Genomic DNA, 24,137 nt, shown 5'->3' with positions numbered 1-24,137 from the left:
AAAAGTGTACAGCTGCAATGATTCCAGATCTTGTGCATAATAGGCAGATCCTTCACACTGTTATGATGGTACTTTATTAACATGTCAAATACAGAAGAAAAAAACCTGGCAATTTTACGGCTGCTCAGAATCTTATTAGCATGTCTTAATGTTTTGTGTTTCTGAGCTGAAATTATGCAAATATGTCTTGAAAAACATTTCTCTGTTTTCATAAGAGAGTGAAGAAAATAGAAGTAATCAAAAATTGGAATTAAATACTCGAATAGTTTGGCCAATTAATAAATCTGCAGTTGCAGAATAGAAGGTCTGTGGGCTGGAGCTGGCTCTTAACTTAATGTTAACTTACATTTAATTAGCCAGGCCAGATGGAAGCTGGCTAAGCTTTGCATGAAGGCTTGTGGGAAAAAGACATAATCTTCCATTTTGTCAAAGGAACTAATACCACAGATTAAAGGTCGGTGTTCTTTTCAGAATTTAAAGAGTGGATGCGTAGTGGCTGACGGCAAGAAACAGCAAGGGCACTAACAATTAGCTTAACCCCTAGATGACTAGTATACCAGCTCTGCTTCGTTTGATTCCCCAGTTCAAACCATTGGTCTCCAGGTTCAGTAATAAATCCCAGAGAGATAAGAATGTTTGTAGATTTTATTCTTTTGTCAGAAAAGTAGAGTCGTATGTAGGCAGGCAGCATGGATAGAGAGATGAAGCTCTTGGAAAGATTTTCTTACTCAACCGAGTAAAAATTCATGCTGTTCAGATGCTAAGCACTTGGGATCAGTCTGACAAACCACTTAATTCCTCGCTTAACAATAAGCGTGCAAGTAGGCAAGTCAAGTAGACAAGTCAAGAAACCATTCATGTGCTCAAAGAGGTGCATACATGGATCAAGTCAGAGTGCACAGAGCTTAGGGACTAAATCAGGCACATACTATGTTAAGGCTTGAAAATGCAGTAGAAAGAGTGAAGCGGATCTGTCAGAATGAGCCTTAAGCACAGCTGCAAGAAATTACACATTTAAAAAAATGGGGAAATCAGAGTTCACTAAAAAAAGAAAGAAAGGGGTTAGGTTATGCTGATTTTTTCAGCATTTAACCAGTCTCTGAGGATACTTCCTGGTGGTTTCAGAAAGGTAGGAGAAAGTTCTTTCTGAAGTGGAGAATAATAACTTAGCACACCAAGAGAATAAGGAAAACTTAGCGTTGCCGTGAAAAATCAAATGCCACATTGCTTGTGCAGAACGTAAGGTAACCCTCTGCAGTAGGTAAAATTATCATAACTTTGGTCTGCCATCTTTGCATATCTTATTTACAGTGGAAATACCTGTGCAAAGTCTAGCTTGGGAAAGGAGGCTGGGAATTAAGCACCTTCTTTTTGAATCAGGTTTATGTCTGTTGTCATGTCCAGCAATAGGGAATTTGACATCTGGTGGACTTTGCCAACTGAAAGGCAGGCACCTGTAGAGCTGGTAGATGCCTTCTGGAAATCCAAATACATACTGGATCTAGGAGCCTAAATAGCTACTTAAGTTCCCACAATGTCTAATCGTTAGTCTAACACAATGTATTTTTAAACACTTAAAACCAAGCCTTTCAAAACATTCTGGAGCTTGCTTCTGTTTTGTAAAACTTTTTTGCTACTACACCATCTTGCCTCGTATGTTGCATCTAAACTTGCCCATAGTGGCCAAAAATCCACTACCATTCGATGGTTGTATCACTTAAGTAAAATTACTTGAACAAGATTGGGTCAGTTCTTATGAAGAGTAGAGTATCTTGCAAATCTCACTTAAAAATCTGTGCTTGCTAACAATCCCAGGAGGGAACTAAGTGAACATGAAAACATGCAACCTGTTTATGATTGCCTTGTTTAGATCAAGATTCGATATGCTGAGGTGAGGAAATCTGTGCTGCTGTTTACTGTAACATTGTTAGTGTGTGGATAAACACAAGACTCCAGCCCCACACTCTGCAAGGTGCATGAATTATAAAAAATAATTTTAATGGGGAAAGCTTTTCTGCTGTATAAGCTGAACTGGAGCACATATGGATTTGGAATCCTACCAAGTACTTTGAAAGCTTTATTCACATATATATATTAATGCTTTCGTCTCTTTTCTTATTTTTAAATAATTACGTCCTGAGGATGGAAGAAGAAGAATTTTACTAGTCACCACTTACTAGACCACATTTATCTGCAGTTACCAAATGGTGGCATTGGAGATCCCACAGTTATTTTCCATTTTGAGTTAGTGACGTATTTCAGATACCACTTGGTGACAAAATATTTGAAGGGAATGGTAAATTTAAAAACAATTGTAGTTGCAAATGACAGAATTAGCATTTACTTATCAAGTGGCTCACTTCAGCCGTTGTAAACCTGGAGAAGTATAGGAGCGGGTAGTGCACTTTTGGGAGAAGTGTAGGTAGTATGAAAATATTCTTTTTACTTTCCTTGTCAGATAAAACTTTGCACATCTAAACTCACCTTCTGTTCTCTGATAAATACCCACTGCCTCACATGGAGAGTATGGTATAGCCCAGTAGGAATTGTCCCAACAAGCACATTTGAAGAGAACATTTAGGAACAAAGTAATTCATTTACCTTTGATAAGTGTGTCGGACATCTTCAGGTGGGGATCACATTCAGTTTTGTAAGGACATGAGTACAAATTCTACTTTCATTAAACTCTTACAAAAAACTGTTGAAATCAAAAGGGTTTGAGAGCTGCCGTTTTCATGGTAGTGCTGTGTGGTGTGAAACTTGCCAAAAACTAATGGATCGTTTGCAGGAAATTACAAGTTAAAGTGCATGAGTCAGTCTACTTCGAGGCTGAACAGTTTCCACCGAACTTAAATAATGAATGCCGAGACCTAAAGACAGTACAATCAGCTGCAGCAGTTTTCTTCAGTTGTTTCATGCACACGATGTAGAGGATTCTATGTTTAGCAGAGTCCTCCTTGTCACTTAGTTCATCAGGCTTTAAAAGTGTTAGTATACATAGTTGTTACTGTCGTTGAAACCTTTGCAGAAGAAGCAGCAACCCCAGCGTTTTTATTTTTGTTTCAAAACTGTTACTACAGAGTATGGGTTAGAATGTGCAGTTTTGAGGGATTTCATCTGCAGAAAGCAACCATCAACTTTTGTAATGTCAGTCTCCAGAAAAGGAGAGGATCATTTCTTTATTCAGAAATGATGTATGTTAGCTTCACACATTCTTCTCAAAGGACACAGGTCGTTTACTTCCTGGTGTGTATGAGGATTTCGATATACTTATGGAAAGATATCAAACATTAGATGAGAAAAGACAAAATAGTTCTTAATAGTTTTGATTTGTAACAGATCCTGTGCCTGGAGCATATTCATGCAATGCTGCTTTTTACCAGGGTACTAACTGAATCTAACTTGGTGTAGGAATTCAAGAAAAGAATGAGGTGTTCCTGTGCATTCACATGGCTTAGATTTCCTTAGTGTGGGTTATTTACTCGATGTCTATGCATGTAAAGAGTGGCTAAGGGCGTGTGTGGCCTAGTGGATTCTTTGCTTAATTCTTTGCTCTTGTAGTTGGTGTCTTCTCCAATTTGTGTCAATAGTTGAACCCTCTGAGCGTTTATGAGTTGGAGAGTCACAGTGCATACCAGAGTCTGGGGACTTCAGGTCCATACAGGCCATGTGATGGGAGGTAGGTGATGTGTCTTCATCCGTTTGCAATTGCCCATGAGTGTCACTGCTGAGCTACAAAGATCACTGTGTGCCTGGAGTCACAGAATTACAGAATGGCGGAGGTTGGAAGGGATCTCTGGAGGTTCACCTGGTCCAAGCCCCCTGCCCAAGCACAGCCACCTAAAGCCAGCGTGTCCAGATGGCTTTTGAATATCTCCAAGGACGGAGACTCTGCAACCTCTCTGGGCAGCCCTGTGCCAGTGCTCGATCACCCTCACAGTAAAAATGTTTTTCTTAATGTTCAGGTGGAACCTCCTGTGTTTTAGTTTGTGCCCATTGCCTCTGGTCCTGTTGCTGGGCATCACTGGAAAGAGTCTAGCTCTGCCTTTTTTACAGCCTCTCTTCAGATATTTGTGCACATTGATGAGATCTCCCTGAGCCTTCTCTTCTCTAGGCTATACAGTCCCAGCTCTCTCAGCCTCTTCCTATGAGAGACGCTTCAGACCATTAATCATCTTTGTGGCCCTTCACTGGCCTCTCTCCAGTAGCTCCATTATTTCTCCTGCACTGGAGACCCCAGAACTGGGCACAGTACTCTAGGTGTGAAAGTTCATGTGCAAATCTCTCCCCTCTGTCTCCTCTGCTTTTCCACTGTGCACTGCATCCATGCAGCTCTTCAACTGTGGCTTGGCCAAGAGTATGGGCATGAGGTTTTAAGAAAATTTGAATATGCTCTCATATGAAATTCATATGAAGGTTGGTCAAATATTTCTTGGTGAGATTTAGTCTGAGTAAGCTTAACATTATTTAGAAGAGCAGTTAACCACTTCTTCAAATAGAGAATAGTCCTGGATCAGAAGGAAAGAATTTGTGTTTTTTGTTTTCTTTTTCCACCCTTCTTTATTTTTTCTTCAGTTAGATGGAAACATGACTGAAGTTTTCAAAGCCAACTAGAGAATTTTGCTGTGCTGACTCAATATAACATTCTGTTGCCAAGTTTACTATTTGACTCTAAAGAATCCCAACCTGAGATGTGCCCATCTAGAGCATGCCACCTAAATGATGGCTGCAGACTCAGCTGTATTAATTTACATACATGGACCAGGGTGCAATTTCTGTTCCCTTTGCCCTCAAAAGTAAGTATTTCCTCTGGATGTTTCATTGGAGAAGACCATCTAGAGGCTCCAGAGAAATCTTACCATTTCAGGTCTTGAAAAAAAAAAGCTGAATTACACTAGCGAGATGCTATATTTTAATTTCTTTTGTTAATTTAATATTTCACGTAAGTATTTTTTTGTGAATAACGACTATCTCTCTTATATCTGCTAGTTAGCATAAAAAGAGACAAGCGAAGGCCTGACCGGCTCAGCTCTTACTGACCAGAGGTGTACAACTGTAGACAAGTATGAGACGCATATGATGGCTTTTCAGAATGCTCTGCCAGCCTTCAACAGTTTGTATGGCCACTCTTTTTACATACATTTACTAAACCTGTCTCCACACGCTTTCTTGGGTGAATTTTCCCATTGGGCCTCTGACCGTGTGAAGTTTTTCGTACCTTCAGTGTACTACGTAAGGAGTTGCTCAGTTTTACCATAAGCTTTCCAAAGATCCATCCCTTCATGTCGGTCGTATTTTCTGGAATACTGTTTTTTGAGTGTGTGTTCACTCTTCACCTTCTCTGCTGAACGATCACGTCCTAAGTGTACATCATTTCATGTACATAGTGTGGTATTAGGAAGTTCCAGCATGAATGCTGCAGTTCCATTAGTCTTACGAGCTGACTGAAAGATGGGAGTCTCAGTCTGATCATAACCCCTGGAGTGTCACCTTGCTTGAGCCAATTCAAATGTTTGTATGGCTGTGGAATGAATGAGATCAGGAACTGACATAGGTTAAAACTGACCTTTTTTTGTTGACTGGTTGGTTAGTTTTAATCTGAAGCTCTTTCCTGATGTAATTTATCACAAGGCCATGTGAATGCTTGTGAAAGAGACGATCATCATGTGGGAGTGAGAATGAACAACAAGTTTGAGAAGAAGGTGTAATCACCCCTTTCAAAGGCAGTGGCCACGTGTTAGTTTTGGATATTTAATTATTGTGTGCCTCAGTTTCCAGATATGTGAAATGGAGCAGTGACGCGGATTCAATTTAAAAGATCATTTGAGCTTTGTAGATGAAAAATCTTAAGGGTTATTAAGCGTGAATGTGGTGAAAGGCTTAGTGGACAGGTGTGGCTTAAAGAAATGGTTTGAAATCCAGTAATTTAGTTCTAGGTTTAATTGAAAGTTGTAATCCCAGCAATTGGTGCCAATGCCTTCTAGGATTTAAATCTAACGCACTGAAGCGTGTAATTTAAGGCTTTACAGAACAGTGTTAGCGTATATGCGCTTATCACTCAGCACGTGTTAGTATTATTCCTGTGGAATGCTCTTAATTAAAATCCAGTAGTTGCTTACAATGCATTTGATGCTTACTATCCTGAGCGCTCAGTCAAGGTAGCAGAAAAATAAATATAAAATAAGAGTGATTTTTCTCAGAGGTGCAATATAATTGGCAGACGCTTTTGTAACTAATGTTACTATTAACATAGAGGACACAGATGATTTCCGCAAGAGACTCCTTGTTGATCAAATGATTTCTGTTTTCCTTTTCCAAATCCTACTATTAGCTTTAGTATTAGGAAGGAAACTTGAAGTTGGTACACCAGAAAACAGGACACTTTTGCAGCAAAAAAGCCACTAGGGCATGTCTTGTTTACACATGGTACTCTAACATCTCATACTTAAAAGCTAGATTATTTTTTTTTGAAAAGTTATGCCCAGAAAATATCTTGATAAATTGGATATTTTTTTTGCCTTTTTTTTGAGAGGACACCACTACGATCTGCTCCCCCCCCCTTCCCCAATAAGTGTTTTGTAGTATAATATTTCTTCTTTCTGAAATTTTACATTGGGTTTTTTTTTGGCTGGTGTACAGTTGGTGCTCGGTAGATAGGGTTAATTGTTTCAGTGTGAGCAACTGAAGTTTTAACTACGAATTTTAACTTTTTGACCCCATTAATCATAAAACTGCCTGACCTATCTTGCTTATTCTAACACTGCTTTTTTTTTAATTGATGAGTCATGAGCATATATTAAATGCAATTTCTTTAGAAATCAAAAAAAGCCCTGCTTGCATCTTAAAAAGATTTTGTAAGCTAAGAATTTAGCATATGTATGTCAATACATATTGCAGTGGGCTTATGATATAATAGCTTCAATGAAAATTAGATCCAAATTAGAGTAGACTTTGAAGAAGGGTTGTGGGCACATGTTTCTGGGAGTGGCTGGAAGAATTTACTGTAGGGGAAGGTTCAGTCATGTGTGCGCTCTACCTAGAAACCAGATAGGGTGATGTTTCTGGTTAAAGCAAGATGCAGAATTTAAAGCAAGTATACGATGAATATGAAAATTAATTTTTGTGTTTACCCAAAAAGAAAAACTCCAACTATGCCCTAACTCATTTTCTTTGGTTTGCCTTCCAAAAATATTTTTAGAAATTAAGTAAAAAGCATTCAAGTATTTCAACAAACCAGTTGGTTGGTTGTTTTTCTTTTTTATAATGCCATTAAAACTTCTTTGGAGAAAAAAAAACTCTTGAGGACCAAAACACTGCCCTCTGTTACAGCCCAGCACTTACGGGCTGCAGAGCTGTTTAACCCACTCCATGCACGGCAATCACAGAGTTGGAGCTGATGGAAAACTGAACAAAGACCCTGGACAAGATTTAATTCTATCTGTTGTTATCTCAAAAACAAGTGTGACTTCAAGTCCGTCGCCTTTTATATGTATGAGGATATTTAACTCTTGTATGTCTGCGGGGATGTTTTGCTTCCAGGCGTGGGGCACACTGCCGCTTTGTGCTTCTGAGCGCTTCACAGAACCGAAGTGGATCCTGGCAGTGCTCTCTGTGGGCTGCGATTCCCCTCGGAGTGGGTGGGTGGGGAAACTGAGGCACGGAGCCGTGGCGTGACTTCCCCGTGCACAGAGCACAGCCAGCTCCAGTGCTTCCTCTGCTCTTTGGACTTTCTGGATCATTCTTCCAGGTTATTTTGTTCCTGCGTTGCTTTAACATTTTTCTCCAACCAACCAGCCGCTTGTTAATTTATCAAACAGATAAGAAATTGTGCATACAATTAACAAGAGCCCTCTTTGGTTGCATTCACCCTTCCCCCTCCCACTCTTTCTTGTTTCTTCTAATTCCTGGTGACCCTTCTTTGACTTCTATTACCTTTTAAGAAGTGTCAGGATCGGGCCATTAAGTAGAAGTGAATTATGAAATACTTAACCCTCTTGTCTCTCCTCTGAAACGCCAACCCCACACATACCGGTTACATGCAGAGGCTTCCTGCAGAAAATTTTAGAGAGTATTTTTTGTAGAAAAATGTGACGTCTAAGTGTTTGTCTCTATCCTGGGTTGCGGCATGTGTAAGACACAAGAGGGATAAACCCAGAAAATTAATTTCCTCACACTCTGAATCCATTGTGTCTCCAGGAGCTCTACTTTTACTGTTTTAAAAATGAATTTTGGATTAAAAAAAATACGCTGCAGGGTTCCACACTTTATTCAAGGAGTTAAAAGTCTGGAGCTGTGCTTGATGAGCCAGATGGTCTTTAACAGTAACATTGTTCATATTGTTTAGATTATCCTGTTGCAAGTACAGTGCCTCGTTTACCTTTTATGGAAGAAAGTGTGGAAAATTGACCACAGATGTAAGTAACCAAGAATGATGGCTGAGGCAATTCTTACCAGGCCTCCCTCTCTAACACGCCTGATCCTGCAGATAAAAATAAATAGAGAAATGTGAGGCAGCATGAGAAATATCTAGTGTTACCTATTTAAGTGTTTAATTTGAGCTCTGTGAGCTACTAAAATCTTTATTTTCTTAGACTGAGATTTCTTCATATTGAACTAGTTTCAGTCTCTCAGTGTAGGCAGACTGAATGTAGATTTTTATCCAGGTACTAAATAGCACATCATTATATATTTTTTCCATCCTGGTTGAAAAAAGGGAGGTGGGAAGAAGCCAACTATACTGACCTCAAACGCAGTTTATGGTCCAAAAATCTTCATGAGAAGATTGGTACCCATTTTGTGCTGTAATGAGAAAGTACAAACTCCCCATTAATATTGATTTGATTGGTATCAGAAGCAAACGCTGTGCCAAATTAATTAGAGGTAGCTCATTGTTACTCCTAATAATGGACTGCCGAGTTTGTGAAGCATCTTGCAAGACAGTTCCAGATTGAAATAAACTTTTTTAGACAGGTATCTCTTTTGTGCAGTATCTGGAATTGGAAGGCCCAGTGCTTAAAGAGAACAAAGAGAAAATGCTACAAATGAAAGCAATAAAGCTCTGGTTTATAAAGTCCTTTTGTCTCCTATCGCTTTTCTTTCTTTCCCTCATTTCCTTCCTCTTATTAGGAGCTGCTGTCAAACTGCATTTACTTATGGCAAGTGGTTCCCTTCGGAGCCCCTAAGCTGATATCGCGGCATTTGCATGCAGGTGCTACTGTGGTGGAGCACAGCCTCTCGCCTGCCCGTTTTCCCTGCCCTGGCAAAGCAAAGAGAGCTGTAATTATAAACCAACAGGTTTATCGTGCAAGAGCCCAGAAACTGAAAATCTCCTGTTTGTGCATCAACACAGGTTAGCTGGCTGGTACTCTTTAACAAGGTGGTAGATACCTGCAACTAGTAGAGGCAATGTCTTCCCTTTGTTACACTAAGCCTTGATTGATGCAGGAAATGTTTTCTTTTGCCCGTGCAGTGCTTTTAAACTTAATGCTGACAGCATTGGTTTCTAGAAGTATAGACTATCAGATTCTCTTTCTAATATTTTTTAAAGACTTTTGAAAAAAAATTGTCAGCAAAAAGTGTTTTACAGGATTCACAGGAGGTTGGAGATTATGCTGAGAACTACGCAATCTAGAATGTAATGTAAAATCAGCGGTTAATACTTTCTCCTTCTGAGGAGGAAACAGACTTCTAAAGCAGTTAAAATGTTCAATTTAACAGGCCACTATGTGGGACGAGAGGGAGTTAGTAGTCTTTTTCATATTTTTAATACCTGCATTCAAAATATGATAAATTGGATTGGCAGCATGGGACACTATTTTTCATGGTTTAACTTCTGGTTCTGCTCCCTGCAGGATCTGGAAAACAAGATCTATTGGACATACCAGCTCTGGCTCTCTGCCTGCGGTTGTAGGGTGGAGAAAGAGGATGCCATGAAAGTGCAAGAGGGGAGGAAATGGCAGCAGCAGCACCAGAGTGGGAGAATGGAAAGGTGACAAGAAAGGCCTTGGAGGGAGAGATGGACAGTGATAGGAGTGTTCCAGAGGTGACCAGCTTGAATCAGGATAAAGTGGGTGAGAGGATAGTGATGCTGTGGGGAGTTCGTGAAGCTTAGGGTGGGGGACCACTGCTAAAGTGGACTAAGCCTGTGTCTGGAAGCCAGCAGCCCTTGAGAGCTAATCCTGGTTCTGTTCTGAGGCTGCATGCAAATTCTCTTTTTTCGTCTGCTTTCTTATCCATAAAACAGTGATAATGACTGTTGTCTGCATCAAAGTGTTATCATGAGACTTAAAGTGCTACTGCAGTTCTTAAACAGCAGAGATGTGTTGACCTCCCTTTGTGCCCACGGTGGATAGATGCTTACCTCAGTGACAAATTAAGGTTTTGCTTTCTCCTTCCTCTTAATGCTTCAGAGCAACCGCAGCTATGGAAAAGGGTTTGGACACTATCCTGGCTACTAACAGACTTGTTAACTTAGTTGCAATTGTGCTGCTCAAGTAACAAAGGGCAGGAACTGCCTGACATGCCCTGTAGTACTAATGAAAACGGACACATTTGAAAAAAAACAGAAACTTTCAGGTCCTTGGTTATATCTGGAGATGGAACAGAAAAACTAAGATTAACTTGTTCACAGATGTAACATTTTGCAGCAGAGTTTTAAAACTGATCCAGATCTGTCAGAGAGATCAAGTTTTGTGCTTGAGATGATCCTTCATTCAGCAAGAGAGCCTCACCTGCGTCTTAACTCATTCAAACTTGAAAGAAATACTAAGATCAGTTGAAGTCTGAATGTTTCAGAAAATAGTTTAAAAGCAAGGCTTTCCAAGGATGACAGATTGCCATCTAGATTAAGCTGCCAACACATGATTCGCAAGACCCCAGAGATTGCCCATTAGATAAAGCGGAACTATTGATCACTGTTAGTACTCTAGAGAAATAAGATGAAAAAGTTCTCATTATCTGGGCAGGACCAGTCGAAGAGAGGACACAGGAAGAACAACAGTGCCACACAATACAGTCAAGACTCTGATGTGCGAGATGCTTTGCTTTTGCTGTCATAAAATATCCTACAGAGGCATGTGCTGAAGACACGTAGCCCTATAGAATTTAGCCATGGAGATAGATTTTTGCGCCTTTACTCAATGAAGGGATTATTTGTTAAATTTTACAGGAAGAGGGCAAAGAGTGCTTAATCAGGTGCAGCTAACCAATACAATAATTCCTAGCTTGGTCCCTAGAGGAAAAGGTCAACATACCTGTGTCTAAATCTGTACAGTGGTTCTTACAGGCCTGCATCACAAAGGAAACAAATGATGTCTTTCACGTCAGTGTGACTTTCCTGTAATCTCCTAAGTGTTGTGATACAGGTCAAATAGAGCAGAGAAGAAACAGGTTTGTGGACCCAAGAACCCAACTAATAATGTTTAGAGAAACTGAAAAGTAGCCTCTTCTGCTAGCTCCCTTCAAAGTGGACTATGAATTCAAGTAGAACCCTGTAAGACTGACCATCGGGTTACTCCTTGAACGGACTATGTGCTCTGAACCCTGACACTACCATTTCTGGGATTAAAATCCAGATCTCAAAGATGTAGAGTAGGTACCATGTTTACACGGCGAGTTGTGGAGTTGCCTTTTATCTCACCATTCCAGAGTTTGCCCATGTAGTGTAAGTGCTGTAAACTCTTGGAAATAGGCTGTCCAGCTCACTAGAGCTTTCATGCAATTCTGTAGTGGCCTACTGAGGTCCAAATATAATTCTGCTTGGTTTGGAGTTGCCTCAGTGGGAGTCAGTCACTGGTTCTGATCAGCAGGATGGCAGCAAAACAGTAGTGTCTATACTAATGATTTTATCTGAAAAACTAATTGAAAGTTAGATTACTGAAAGTGGAATCAGGAGTAGTCTGTGTGCATGTGATGTGTGAGAAGATCTTGGTTTCTCTGGTGTCTGTGATATTTTGACTTGTTGCTCTTCGTCTGTTTATAAACGTAGGACTCGAGAGGCTGTGCTGCAGAGGGACTGTGAAGAGAGAGTGCTTTCTCAGCGGGACATGAGCCCTCAGCTCTAACAAGCATTACTTGATCTGTAGAACAGACTAAGGTCTTCTCATGAACAGCACTATGTAAATATTAGATACTTTTATTTTTAAAGCGGTGTACCCTACTACTTCTTGTTTCTGACAGATATGCTGGGAATTTCCTTTTTCACAGACAATGCCTGTCTTGGTAGAAGCCTGTTTCCATGACTAAAACTATGATGAGAGCATCAACCTAGTATGGTTCCAGGAATAACCTACACATCAGTTATACTCTGCCAAGAACACAGAGACTGGTTATTGAGATGAATGGTTTTGGTTAACATGCACCACAGAGTAGAAAAAAAGATGCCCATATATTTTAGGTCGTAGATAATTATCAAGAAATTGTGTTTGGAGAAAAATAACGTATGGTTGGGGAATAGAAATATAAGCCTTGAACTTCCTATCCTGGAAATATAAATCACTCCAAGTTTTAAAGCACTTGCATGACTCATATGCAGAGGTCATAGACCAAATTTGCTGATGGAGGCAGGATGAAACAAATTCGGCTGCATTTTTATGATATTTTTCCTGCTGCTCTTAGCTTTTTATTTACCCAAAGTAATACAATTTTCCAGAGAAGTGTAACAGCTCCAACATATGGAACTGCTATCCAGTTCACTGCTTAGGTGCAAAACTGCATGGGAACAGTGGTGTGTCAATAAATAGCTTACTGCATGTCAGGGAAAGTAGTCTCTCAGGAACCATATTGCCAGCTTGGCTGTATTCTAGAAAAGGAGATCTCAAGATGGAATTGGTATATTAATGCAGTTTAGTGAATAGGACCCAGGACTAAAGGAAATCCAACTCAAGTAATGTGAAGACTAAATGGAAGGGAGAGAAAGGTAACAAGAAAGAGGGGTTGTTAATGCACACGTCTATAAATCAAGGGTTTTCCCCCACTACTCTGGCACAAAATTTGAGCTGATTTTGGACATTCTTGTAAATCAGTACACTGTACTTTTTTACTTGAGAAACAATATGATAACACTGAGCAAGCTATTTGGTAACCAATTGTGCTGCCTTGACTCTTGCTGAGTAATATTTTTGTGCCACAAGAGAAATCAGCAGGAGGTACGATTTAGGTCTGATCTGCATATTAGTTTTATACCGCTGAGATTCTGCTGACTTTGAGGTTGTTTCTGTATTTTCAGTAGCAGTGCTGATGTTTAGGTTTCAATCCAGTGTAACTTACTTAGAAAATGAGAGGAGAGTAATTCCTGTATTCAGTTTAAAATGTCAGCACATAACAAGTTAACAAGCCTGACTCCAGGTGAAAGTTTTAGACCTGTGTATGGCTTGATTTAATGGCAGGGAATGAGACTTGCTTGCTAGGAGAGAGGCTGTGTTATTGAGAGTTCCAAGTGATCTGATTTTGTGTGCACCTCCGGTTGTATTAAAATACTTTGTTTATGATATAAGAAGCAATAAGTGTGTATATTTATAGCAATAACATCATTCTCTTTCTCCTGTGTGTTTAGGGAAAAAGGTAACGGGCCTGCCTGTGTTTAGTAACACTTGGACCTTGCAAGGTGCACTACAAGTAACAGTAACATAATGTTATGCGGGAGCTGTAATCCCTCAGGGTCTTGTCAACGTATTTCTAGCTGTTTGTCAGTTATATTATAGGTGAACTGTGTCATGTCGTTGGTATTTTATTTTTGTCAACAGTCTAATTTTTGTAGTTGCCCCTTGGGTCCAGTTGGAATTTCCCCTTTTGAATGACATTTGTCAACATTCACCTGCATTATTTAGGAGGGACACAGTTTGATAATTGGCACATCTGAAAATACAGCTCTGGCATCTACTCCCTCCCTTTGCATTACACAGTCTGTTTTGGAATTCTTCATTTCTGGATTTTAGCCCTGGTGAATGGGGAGAGGAGGTTAAGTTTACATAAGTATTGTTGGTAAGCATAAAGATAAGCTGTTTTGTTTGGTTGTTTTTTTAACTGATTTCCAGGAAAACAAAGCTTAGCCAATAGCAAATACTTTTGAAATCACTATAAAATCTTCACATTTCTATTTTTCTGAGTGAATTGTGAATAGCTAGTGCACTGTTTCTCCTAGGGCAGCTTCTCAGCTTTGTTTTGTAGGCCTTTGTGCTGGTTGTGAAGGTGGTGTGGAGGGGCCTTATACCAGGTCTGTTGGAACAGCTGAGAACTTCCTCAGCATGGTGAAATCTTGAGCTAGAATGCAAAAAGTTTCATATCATATGTGTCCTTTTGTAAGTGGACTGTGAAAAATAATGAAGTTTTTGGAGAGTTCCACAGATGGATTTCAGAAAGCGTAGCAGGCCTCTGAGACCTTCAATGACCTATCACTCTTATTCCCAAAGCCACCCCTGAAACCCCAGATACCAGCATCATGTCATCCTTTTTAGGACTGAGGAAGGCACGAAAGCAGTTTGGAGACACCTCTTTCCTCACTGCAGTTATACGCCGATAGATTTTGGTGCTGCCAGAGATCTGATCTATAAGTTCTTGGTAACTGAGCATTTTATGTGACTCCTGGTTTGTTTGAGTCTTGTTTCTGCTTGTGTCTAACATACGAGTTCTGTCTTCTCATCTTCCATTTACGTGATTCCTGGCATTTTAAATTCAAGTAGATTAGATTTAGACTTTTTGCAATGAATCTGCATCATTTGTGTTCTGCATACTCCTGAAATAGCCTGGGGGAACTTGATAGACACAATTTATGTGTGTCATTTAGAGACATAAGAAAGCATCTGATTGGTTTTGTCTTTCTTTTGTTAGCTCTTTCCTATAATTCTAATCACCATTTTGCATTGTTTGCATTACACTGTTGAGGAAAGTATGATTTTTCAAAGGCAAGTTGCTTGCCATATTTAGAAGTGGTGTTACTTAAAGGAAACTGGCTCAGAGGTCTTTATAGCAGATTTTCTCCTACTGATTTTAGCGATAGCTCACATCATAGTTTGCAAGGTAGAACTATATCTGACGTGTTACACCGACAGTAAGTTTAATTCATCCATTTCTGGTATTATTTACTGACTTCAAGAGAATACGATATGGGTAGGATGCTTCTGTGCAGCACTGAGCTCTACTGCAGAAACAGTTTATGTAAAAGCAGAAATGGATGCTGATACTGCAGTGCATTGTGTATGGCAAAGGAGAAGGACTGACAAGATTTGGCAGCGTTCATTACTGCGGTGGTGAAATACTTGGAGTTTTCTACATGGCTCTTAGGTCTCTGTCACTATAGCACAGAGCAGAGTGAAACATTAAGGACCTGGCCCTGTAATTTTCTAATTCAAATCAATCAGTGTAAACAGTAAGCCAAATTCTCTTCTGATATCAATCAGTGCTCTTCTGTTGGCTTTAGTGAGGCTGTGCCCATTTGCAGTAGCTGAGAATAAAGCTGTTGCTCCCCTCCCAACCTTTCAGATGACTTAACACAATTTTTTAAACATAAAAGTCTTGTTTCAGGACTGGGTAGTTGGCTTATATATTTAAACTGGAGACATGTCAATCCTCATGTAATCAACACTGTGAAGAAGATCCATGAATGAGGTTAGGTAAAAATGCATTTTTTTTTCCTACTACTATCTGGATTTTCTCAGAACTTAGATAATTTTATCCCATTTGCATCAAACATGCAGGTAACTTTAGAATCTTGCATCTGTATTGTTTCTAGGGAAGCAAAATAGAATTACAAATGACAGTAATTGACATTACATGCTTTAATTAAATTTCCTCCTCTGTGAACCAAAACCTTTTAACCAAGTATTGCAGTGCTATTTCTGTATTTATTTGTTACATGGGTTAATGTGCTATGTGGCAGATAGGGTATTTATCCATTTTCACAAATTAAGCTATCAGTGTCATGTTGCCTTTGAATTGTTTCCTGTATTGATGGCCAAAACCGCTTGAAAAAGACTTTAGTCCTCCCTGGCTATACTTCTGTTTTTACAAAGCTGAAAATTGCAGGGTTGAAAGTGAACCCTTAGGAACAGTTTGGGAAACTCTAGGCCCAAAGCATCTTACCAATATGCTGTCTTTTCTCTGCAGTGATCTCTGCTAAGGGAAGGGGGAGATGTACAGGCTTTTTGAATGATGGTTTTGCTGCTGCTGTTGCTAGATTACAAGAATTAGAAATTAAGTCCTGCTTGAATTTATGTTTGTGGCAAGTGCAAATGGATTACAGAGAGTATGATTGGAAATTCCTCTACTCAGTCCCCAAGCTATGCCCTTCAGACCTGCGTTGTCAACTTCTTGCTGTGTTACGCCCTTTGAGAAAGCAGCTCTGCTTTAGCTAATTTACAGCTTTCTTACTCTACTGTAACTACACCTATTAAAACAGTTTACCTGGACATGATCTTTTGGCTACTCCTATAGGTACAAAAACTCATTGTAAAAAAAAAAAAAAACCAACCCAAACCCCAAACTTTCATTTGCTATTTTTATAAAATAGCTATTTTTGTGCCTACAAGAAAGTACCACTATAAACAGGTAAAAATAATAACTTATAGGTTAGGTTGAATTGCTGATGCAGGTTGCTGTGGTTTCAGACTTTATGAACATATTTTCTCACGTATAATCATCTTCACATCCTCCTTGATGTTTCAAGTGGAGCATGGTTTTCCTTTAGCTGTATCTACCTCCCAAATGGGATTGCCATAATAAAGTGTCTGGGACGTTTACGATTCTATTCAGAAATTAAGAAAAGCAAAGCTTGGTAAAGAACTGCCAGCTCAGTATTGTCCTGTGATTGAATGCTGTTATTCAGCAGTTCAGCAGTCCGGTTTCCCACTGCCAGAAACCAATAGGACTCTAGAAGTCAGAATGGGAAGTCCCATTACTACTTGTGAGTACAGCATGAAATAGAACTGTTGGTGGTGGAAAGCTGCTTTTAGGAGTGATCCAGTAAGCGCAGACCCATATGTAGCAGAGACTCGTTAGAACTGGCGAAGAATGTGGTTTCAGAACAGCGATGAGAGCTCCGTGTCTTTTTCTGCAAGAAATCACATCTGATACGAAACCTGGGGGAGGAATGTTGTGCAGCACAGCTGAATAATGCTAAACAATACATACCTCTTAGCTCTCCATACTTGCCTTTTGGCACTGATATTTTAAATGAAGTTCAGTTGGAAACCAGAAAGGTAACCACTTTCCACGACTTAGAAATAAGCCAGGGATGTGTCACTTCCTTCATCCTGCTCCAAGTTGAAACCGACACTTAAATGTTTTGAGCTTCTGAAAAGTTTTAGTCTGTAGAAAACTTCACAGCAATTTGATTTTTAGCCCAAGTAAGTAATTGCTTTAGATTATCTTTTCATTACTGTCCCTCTTTGGAAGGACCCATAGCCCATAAAACAAGTTCATTTCTTACCAGTAGTTTATTATTCTTTTAATGGCTCATACCTCTCCTCCCTCTGCTTTTTAGCTTTTCTATATGCTTTTGCCTGTTTTAGAGCTTAATCCTCCTTCCATGTGAGTTTCGCAAATTATTTCAGTAGGGAAGTATTTCTACAGAAAGGAGTACTGTGATCAGGACCTGAATTTGGTAATATCACGTGTGCGTATGTGCATGTCAATTCTGGCAACAAGATTCAAGGATTCTGTAGTTCTTGTTGACCAGCATTTGTTTCACAAAAAAAAAAAAGAAAATTTCACTTCCCATATTGCCACGTCTGTGCCTAGACCTTTCCTACACTTTGAGGGGAACCGTGACTTTATTCAGTTGTAAGAGGAAAAGGTACAAGTTACTTACAGCAGAAACAGACTGTGATTGGTAAAAACATGTGCTTTACACTTGCTGTTTGAGCATTTTGTTTAGTTATATGATGGATAACAAAAGCACACAGTCAAAACCGCATCCCAGCATTCAGAATGCAACTTACCAAGCTGCAAAAAGCAGATTTAGTTTCTTTTGCAGATGGTCTACGAGTCTCCTGTGGCATCATATTAAATTATATAGGCAGTCAGTCACTTGTTCTGAAGCGATGCTCTGAGCTGAGAGTTGTGATGTGCTTGGACTATTCTGTTGGAAAACAGACTCTAAAGCTAATACAGCTTCTCTGAAGAGCAGCAGCAGAGGGGCCTGCAGAACAAGGGGCTTCAAACACCTTAAAGACTGCAGTTCTCCCTGTGATGCACTATGAGGGTGGCCCAGCGACCCTACGATGGGCTGTGGACCATTTTGCCCTAAAGGTAGGAGGCTAGACTGACTCATTCTGTTATTTTTCATCTTCATTTCTGTGATACTTTGAGTATTGTTTTCTGACCTTAAATTTTTGCAATAGTAGTTATTTTTCTTTTGTTATATTTTGAAGATAAGTATGGGAGTTTATTTTCTTCTTGCCCTTGTCATACTTCATTTTTCCTGGGTAAAAGAGGAAGAAAATATAGAAGTTTGTTAATTTTGAATGCTATTCCATGAAAATATTCCTGCAATATGAGTAAGATAGAATTAACTGTTTCATCATGGTGGTATTTCATGTGAATATGTGTTTCTGTTAACTTCAGTTTTGTACAAATTCTGTCCTTAAGTAATAGTGGACCCAGTGTGAAAATAGTGATTTTTATCAGCTGAATTTCCATTCAGGGAAAATTGTCATTTGTAGTGAAAAGCGTGCTTGAGATAGCAATTTTCAAATGGACTATGTATCATGTATTATGTAAGTTTTAATATTCATGCTGATTAAAATGAAAATTTTGTAGTGCTACACGCTTTCTAATAGGAATATTAACATAAACCCATTTATGACCTCAACAACTGAAGGCTGCAGATTATTTCTGGGAAGCTGAATGTGTTAGTGCCATAAAGTAAAACACATTTAAGGTTATTTACTTGGATGCTTGAATTGCAGGTTTTGGTGTGTTCACCTGCAAAGTAGGAAATAGAGCCACAGCTACTATTGGTATGAATGTTTTGAGTACTGAAATTGATACAGTGGTAATGACAACAACCCATGAAATGCGTTTAACAGGTAGGAATATTAGATAGTGGTGTTTTTCTTGTCTGACAGTGCTTGACAGGTGGTAGCTGGTGCTGCTCTGAGCTTACAGCTTGTTCGAGATCTCTTGGAAATGATGGCTGCAATGCATGTTCAGAGCTGTGGGTTTACCCTTACAGTGCTGGTGCTTACATTGCTTGCAGCTTGTTTCCTGATAAGAAACATGTGAGCACCATAATTGGATGAACAGTTCAGTAAGGTAATTTTTTTTTGAGACACGGTATTTGGAAGTTGAAGCAGCTGTTTGAGTTTTATAGGGAAATGAACAAGCTCACAAATGCACAGGAGGGTACCAGGCAGTGCCCTTGGAAGGACAAGGCACAGGGCTGGATGAAAATCATTACTACTGGTTATATGAAGAGAAGGGTGTTCTCTTTGCTATGATAGGGGTTTGGACAACAAGAGGTACGAATATTTCTGTCCATTCTATGTCAGGCTAAGTGCAACATTATAGTCAGGTTTTTAAGGCTATGTTTTTAAGTGCCTAGCTCCCGTTTTACAATTGCAATTTGAGTCTCCAGAAAGGAAACATGTAGATGTATCCCTTAAATCTAGAACTGTGCCACTTTCTATGCTCTAAAATGGGGATAATGCTATTTTCTTCTGTTGGTGGGATGTTAAACTAATTAATTATGATTAAGGATTTGAGAACCTAGACTGGAAAGCATTGATTTATTTCCTGTGCAAATTGAGTACTAGCTCTGCTTTCCTAAGCCAAACATAGTTTCCAGTTTGTGCTACCGAGTCCTGTCTTGCATCATCATCTTACACTTTTGTGTAAATGTATTTTAGGAGAATACCGCGGCCATACCTATTGATCACACCAGACTGGGATTTATGCCAGCTGACCGAATTCTTTCCTCTGGTTGAGGATTGCCACAGCCCCAGTATATTCCTCTCTGTCCCTGCAATGACCCTTCGTGCTGTACAGCTGAGTAAGAACAGGAGGGCTTCCACACATCAGGTGTGCGTCTTGATGATGCACGCTCATATGAAATAAGGATGGGGGAACAAGTTTACCTTTTCTGTAGTCCTTTCTGTAACAGTCCAAGCCTGAAGTTTTTCTGCTGTCGGGTGCATGGTAACCTCCACGTTGGTCAAGAGAACCCCAAAGGGTAGTTTATTCTTCAGTATGCTAGAAGTTATGTTTCTGCCATTTTAAGGTTTCATTTTTCTGTCCTTCACAAAGTCCAGCCCAGAATGTAGCTGGATTTCTGTTGATCCAGCCAAAGCCACAGCCTAGTTTTTCCATGTTGAAGGCCTGTCTTTAGATCCCAATTCTCAAATTAGGTCCTGGTTCCGTCCTTGACAAGAAATTTCAATTCCCTAGGACACGCTGCAGAGACTTTTAGAAACCATCTGTGTGTTAGGCGCCAATATTAAACACAGCAAGAAATTGAAAATCTTTAAAGTGGAGGGGAAAAAAAGAATTAGATGTCACAGGTCATTTCTCATTTGTTGTATTGAACCTGACAACTACAGTTAGATGGTCGGGATTCACACAGAAAGTACCAAAGCATGGACTGATAGCAAACTATCAGCTATGCAAATAAGTAATAAATTTGCATTTTTGTATTCATTATTATTTTAATTTCTTAGGGTCACTCTTATCTCATCTTCCTTGTGTTTGTTACTTCTCCAGCCTTGGTGTCACCCTCAAACTTTATCTTGGTTGACTTTGATACCAAAGAAAGATCTTGAAGCATGAGGAGCTCTCATTAAAGTGTTTTTGTGGGTTTTTTCCTTCTGGGATGTAGAAATACTTGGCCACTTACTACAAATCTTTTGATCCTTTGTCACAAAGTAATTCCTTGAAGATGACCAGATGTTTATATTAAAACACAAGTAGCTCTAGGAACTACAGTTTGAAAATAGTGGCCATGTGCGATACATAAACCAATTCGCAGTCCTTGGAAAGGAGCTTTAACGTTCCAGTAAATGTAGTCATTTTTCTAATTCTTCCAAGAGAAGAAGAAATAGTCATCTAGATTACTGAGATGCAGTGAGTCTGACACTTCATTTTTTTCTTCTTCAAAAATGAGGCTTGTGTATATCACAAGAAGAAAAGAACAAGAAATTCAGGAAATCCTCAGCTTGCTACTAGTGTGCCCTCACATTCCTAAGAACTATTTTTGGGTTTTCCCTTAGGAATAGCTAGAACTTGTTGAGCTGGGAAAGACTTCTTGGAACAGACCTTTGGTTTTGTCTTTTCTGCATGAGCGCCTCTTGTTGATGTTGGAATAGCTACTATTAGCTGGTTGGTGATTCAGAGAACAAGGCTAGTCAGTCCTATAAAATCAGCTTCTCCACTCCACAATATTTGGAAGAAAACTATGCAGCAAGCTGGTGAGCATACAGGATGAACATTTGGCTCCCCTTGGCTAGGGTTAGGACTACACCAAGAGGTCTGTCTGACTCTCTTCGGGATGTTGTTACCTGCAGATTTGTTATAACTCAAGAAATGCTGGAATACTGGTGAGATGGATACAAACGCTCTCCCTCCTGCCTCCGTATAGCCCCAAGCACCCCATGTAGTTCTGAGACATCTCAATAAACTGGAAATCTTAGCTGTCAAAGGACTTGTTTCAATAAAATATTTTGTATTTAGGGATACCATGTGCAGATCTGCTGACAAACCTGCAGGTATCTTTTGCACGAAGACTCTACCAACGTATCTGAGGCTGTTTGAGGAGTCTTCAGGCTGGAATCAGATTCAGTGCAGCACTTTTTTATAAGGACTTGGAGTGGTCACAGCATTTCTTGAATACATGGTTTGTTCTTCAGTGGAGGAAAAAAATCAGTGTCATTTGAACTCCTGTCTGCATTTGTCCCTAGTGCTGTCTTTTGGGTTTTTTAAGTGATATTTTAAACAGTCCTATAGGGTGACAGGCTTTTCAAAATATCTGCAAATACTGCTTATGTATTTTAAAAGATGTGTTGAGAGGATGTGTTGAAGGAATGAATGGAATGACCTGTATGCTTGATATTGCACCACTTGTTACCTGGAAAATTTGGAAAAAGAACCTTCATCCCTAATGAAATGTGAAAGCATGTAAGGCTTAATGAAGCCTTACAGTGACACAGTGAAGAAAATCATGTGTACTCTTTAAAAGGATTGAGTTTGCTCCCTGTTTTGTTGTTGGTTTTTACCTGCGCAGACCAGAGACCTGTCAATCTGTGGAGGGTTTTTTGCTTGCTAATTGCAAAAGAGAAGGGAACAGCAAGCTAGTCACTGAGGTACCTTGGAGTAGCTTTGGACTTTAAAGAAAGTTCAAGGCAATAAGCATTTAATTTTTATTGCATACATGAAAATTAAGTTATAGCGTTTCTCCCATTCTTTTTTGTGAACAGCATTTCTCCCGTTCTTTTGTGTGTACGCCATGTTTGGTTTAATGGAGAAATGAGAAAAGAAAATAGATTTTTTTTTTGGAGACTGGATACTAATGCAGTAACATTAAAGGCAGGCACATTGTTGTCAGCCAGTTTGCATATTTATTTACTTTTACAAATGGTTGGCTTGGAGTCAGCAGTTAATGGAATGAGAATGATGTTCCTCTACAGATCATTTCCTGAGAAACATTTTCAATTACAAACATATCTCTGCTTTTCTTTCCTCATTTGTTATGTCTTGGAGAATAAATGGGGAGTAGCATTTACAACTTAAGGTTTATGTTCTGAAGACAATTTTAACAATGATCCCCACATAAAAAGGCCCCTTTGTAGTTGCAGACATATGTTTATGATGTTTTGTGCTGTGAATATCAAATTTCTGGTGGACGCTGTGTCACACTCTGCAAACTTGTAAACATCTATAAATCCATTGGATCATTTTAGTACCATGTGTAATGCAGATTTATTGTCTTTTGTGTGGATTTCTTTTGTTTCGGAGTTAGAGCTGAGCTGCCAAAATCCATATTGGATGAATTATGTATTCAAGAAAATTAGGCAGTACCAGTTTAGATTAATATTTTCTTTTCCCTTTGTGGACTTATAAGATGCTCACACACAAGCATTAAAAAATAACATTTTGGATGGATGGCCCAGAAAGCAATTGCGTAAGTTTGCTTGACTAAATAGTATAATTCTGTAAAAGCTTAAGCTAGGACTTTTTGAAAATGCTTTTTCTATTTTTTCTCATATTCTCTGACCATCTTAGGTAAATTGGATCTCTTCTGACATTTGCCAGTACAAATTCAGAATTACTCCACTGGAATTATATCAAGATGTAAAACTGGAGTATGTGAGGGGGAACAGGAATCACACTGAGCCAGTGAACGGGTATAAATCAGCATATATCCACTGAAATCCATGCGATCCAGTCATTTACAGTCAAGTCTGCATTGCAGACTATCAAGTCAGTAGAAGTAAAGCTACCCTTGTGCACAAGTGGTTACAAAAGCAAGCCATCAAGGTCATGAGCATTTATCAGAAATTTGCACCCAGTAAAGAGAATATTAAATGAAAAACGATTCATCTAAATTTGACGCAACTATAATTGAGTGGATATATCTGTCTGTACAAAAGCAGTAAAAGCATTTCTTAGTGAAAATCAGCATTTTTCTAAACTGGCTGTAATTTCTGGCTACGTATGTACACATGCGCACACATATGTAGCATATGCATGCATGTTCGAATGTGGGTGTATATACAAATATCCAGTGTTACTCTAGCAATATGAAGTCCTTTGACTTTTTATAGAAAGCTTAGACTCCTGGAGTCATGTGAACGTCAACAAATCTCAGCTTCCACAAAAAAACCCAAACCAAACTAAACCAAACCAAAGTATTTGCAACTTAAAAAATGACAGAGAAGGCATTAAATGGCAACCCTTATGTTAAAGAAAGAAATAAAGTTAAAGAACTGCAGAATTGTGTGTATATATATTTATGTAGGTGTATATGAATATATTTTAATATATTTTAATGTCCTGATTTTGAAACTTTGAGGTTAGAAGCGTTGTGTCACTGTGCTCCTCCAACATTAGGGTTCGGTTCTAGTTAATCACAAACTTTCAGATTCGATCCATTAGTGTTGTAGCACTTGAGTAGTTTTAGTTTTGTAAGTACAGAATCAATTACATGGAAAGAC

At 39.2% G+C, this 24,137-nt stretch overlaps 1 protein-coding gene across 2 annotated transcripts in view; it reads left to right on the top strand.

Annotated features, from left to right (window-relative positions):
- Nucleotides 1-24,137, top strand: part of PARVA (parvin alpha) — a 65,997-nt gene that overhangs the window by 16,669 nt on the left and 25,191 nt on the right. The window contains exon 1 of one of the 2 annotated variants that reach the window (XM_086613367.1): nucleotides 19,831-19,984. The exons of the other annotated variant lie outside the window; for it this stretch is intronic. Coding sequence (XP_086469493.1) covers nucleotides 19,831-19,984 — 154 coding nt within the window. Of the gene's footprint in view, nucleotides 1-19,830; nucleotides 19,985-24,137 lie in introns of those variants that run through there. 2 annotated transcript variants of the gene reach the window in all.

Source organism: Tauraco erythrolophus, chromosome 6 (assembly GCF_009769465.1).
Source record: "Tauraco erythrolophus isolate bTauEry1 chromosome 6, bTauEry1.pri, whole genome shotgun sequence".
NCBI classification, from domain to species: Eukaryota; Metazoa; Chordata; class Aves; order Musophagiformes; family Musophagidae; genus Tauraco; species Tauraco erythrolophus.
Note: the sequence above shows the minus strand (reverse complement) of the source record. Positions and strands in the feature narration are given on the sequence as shown.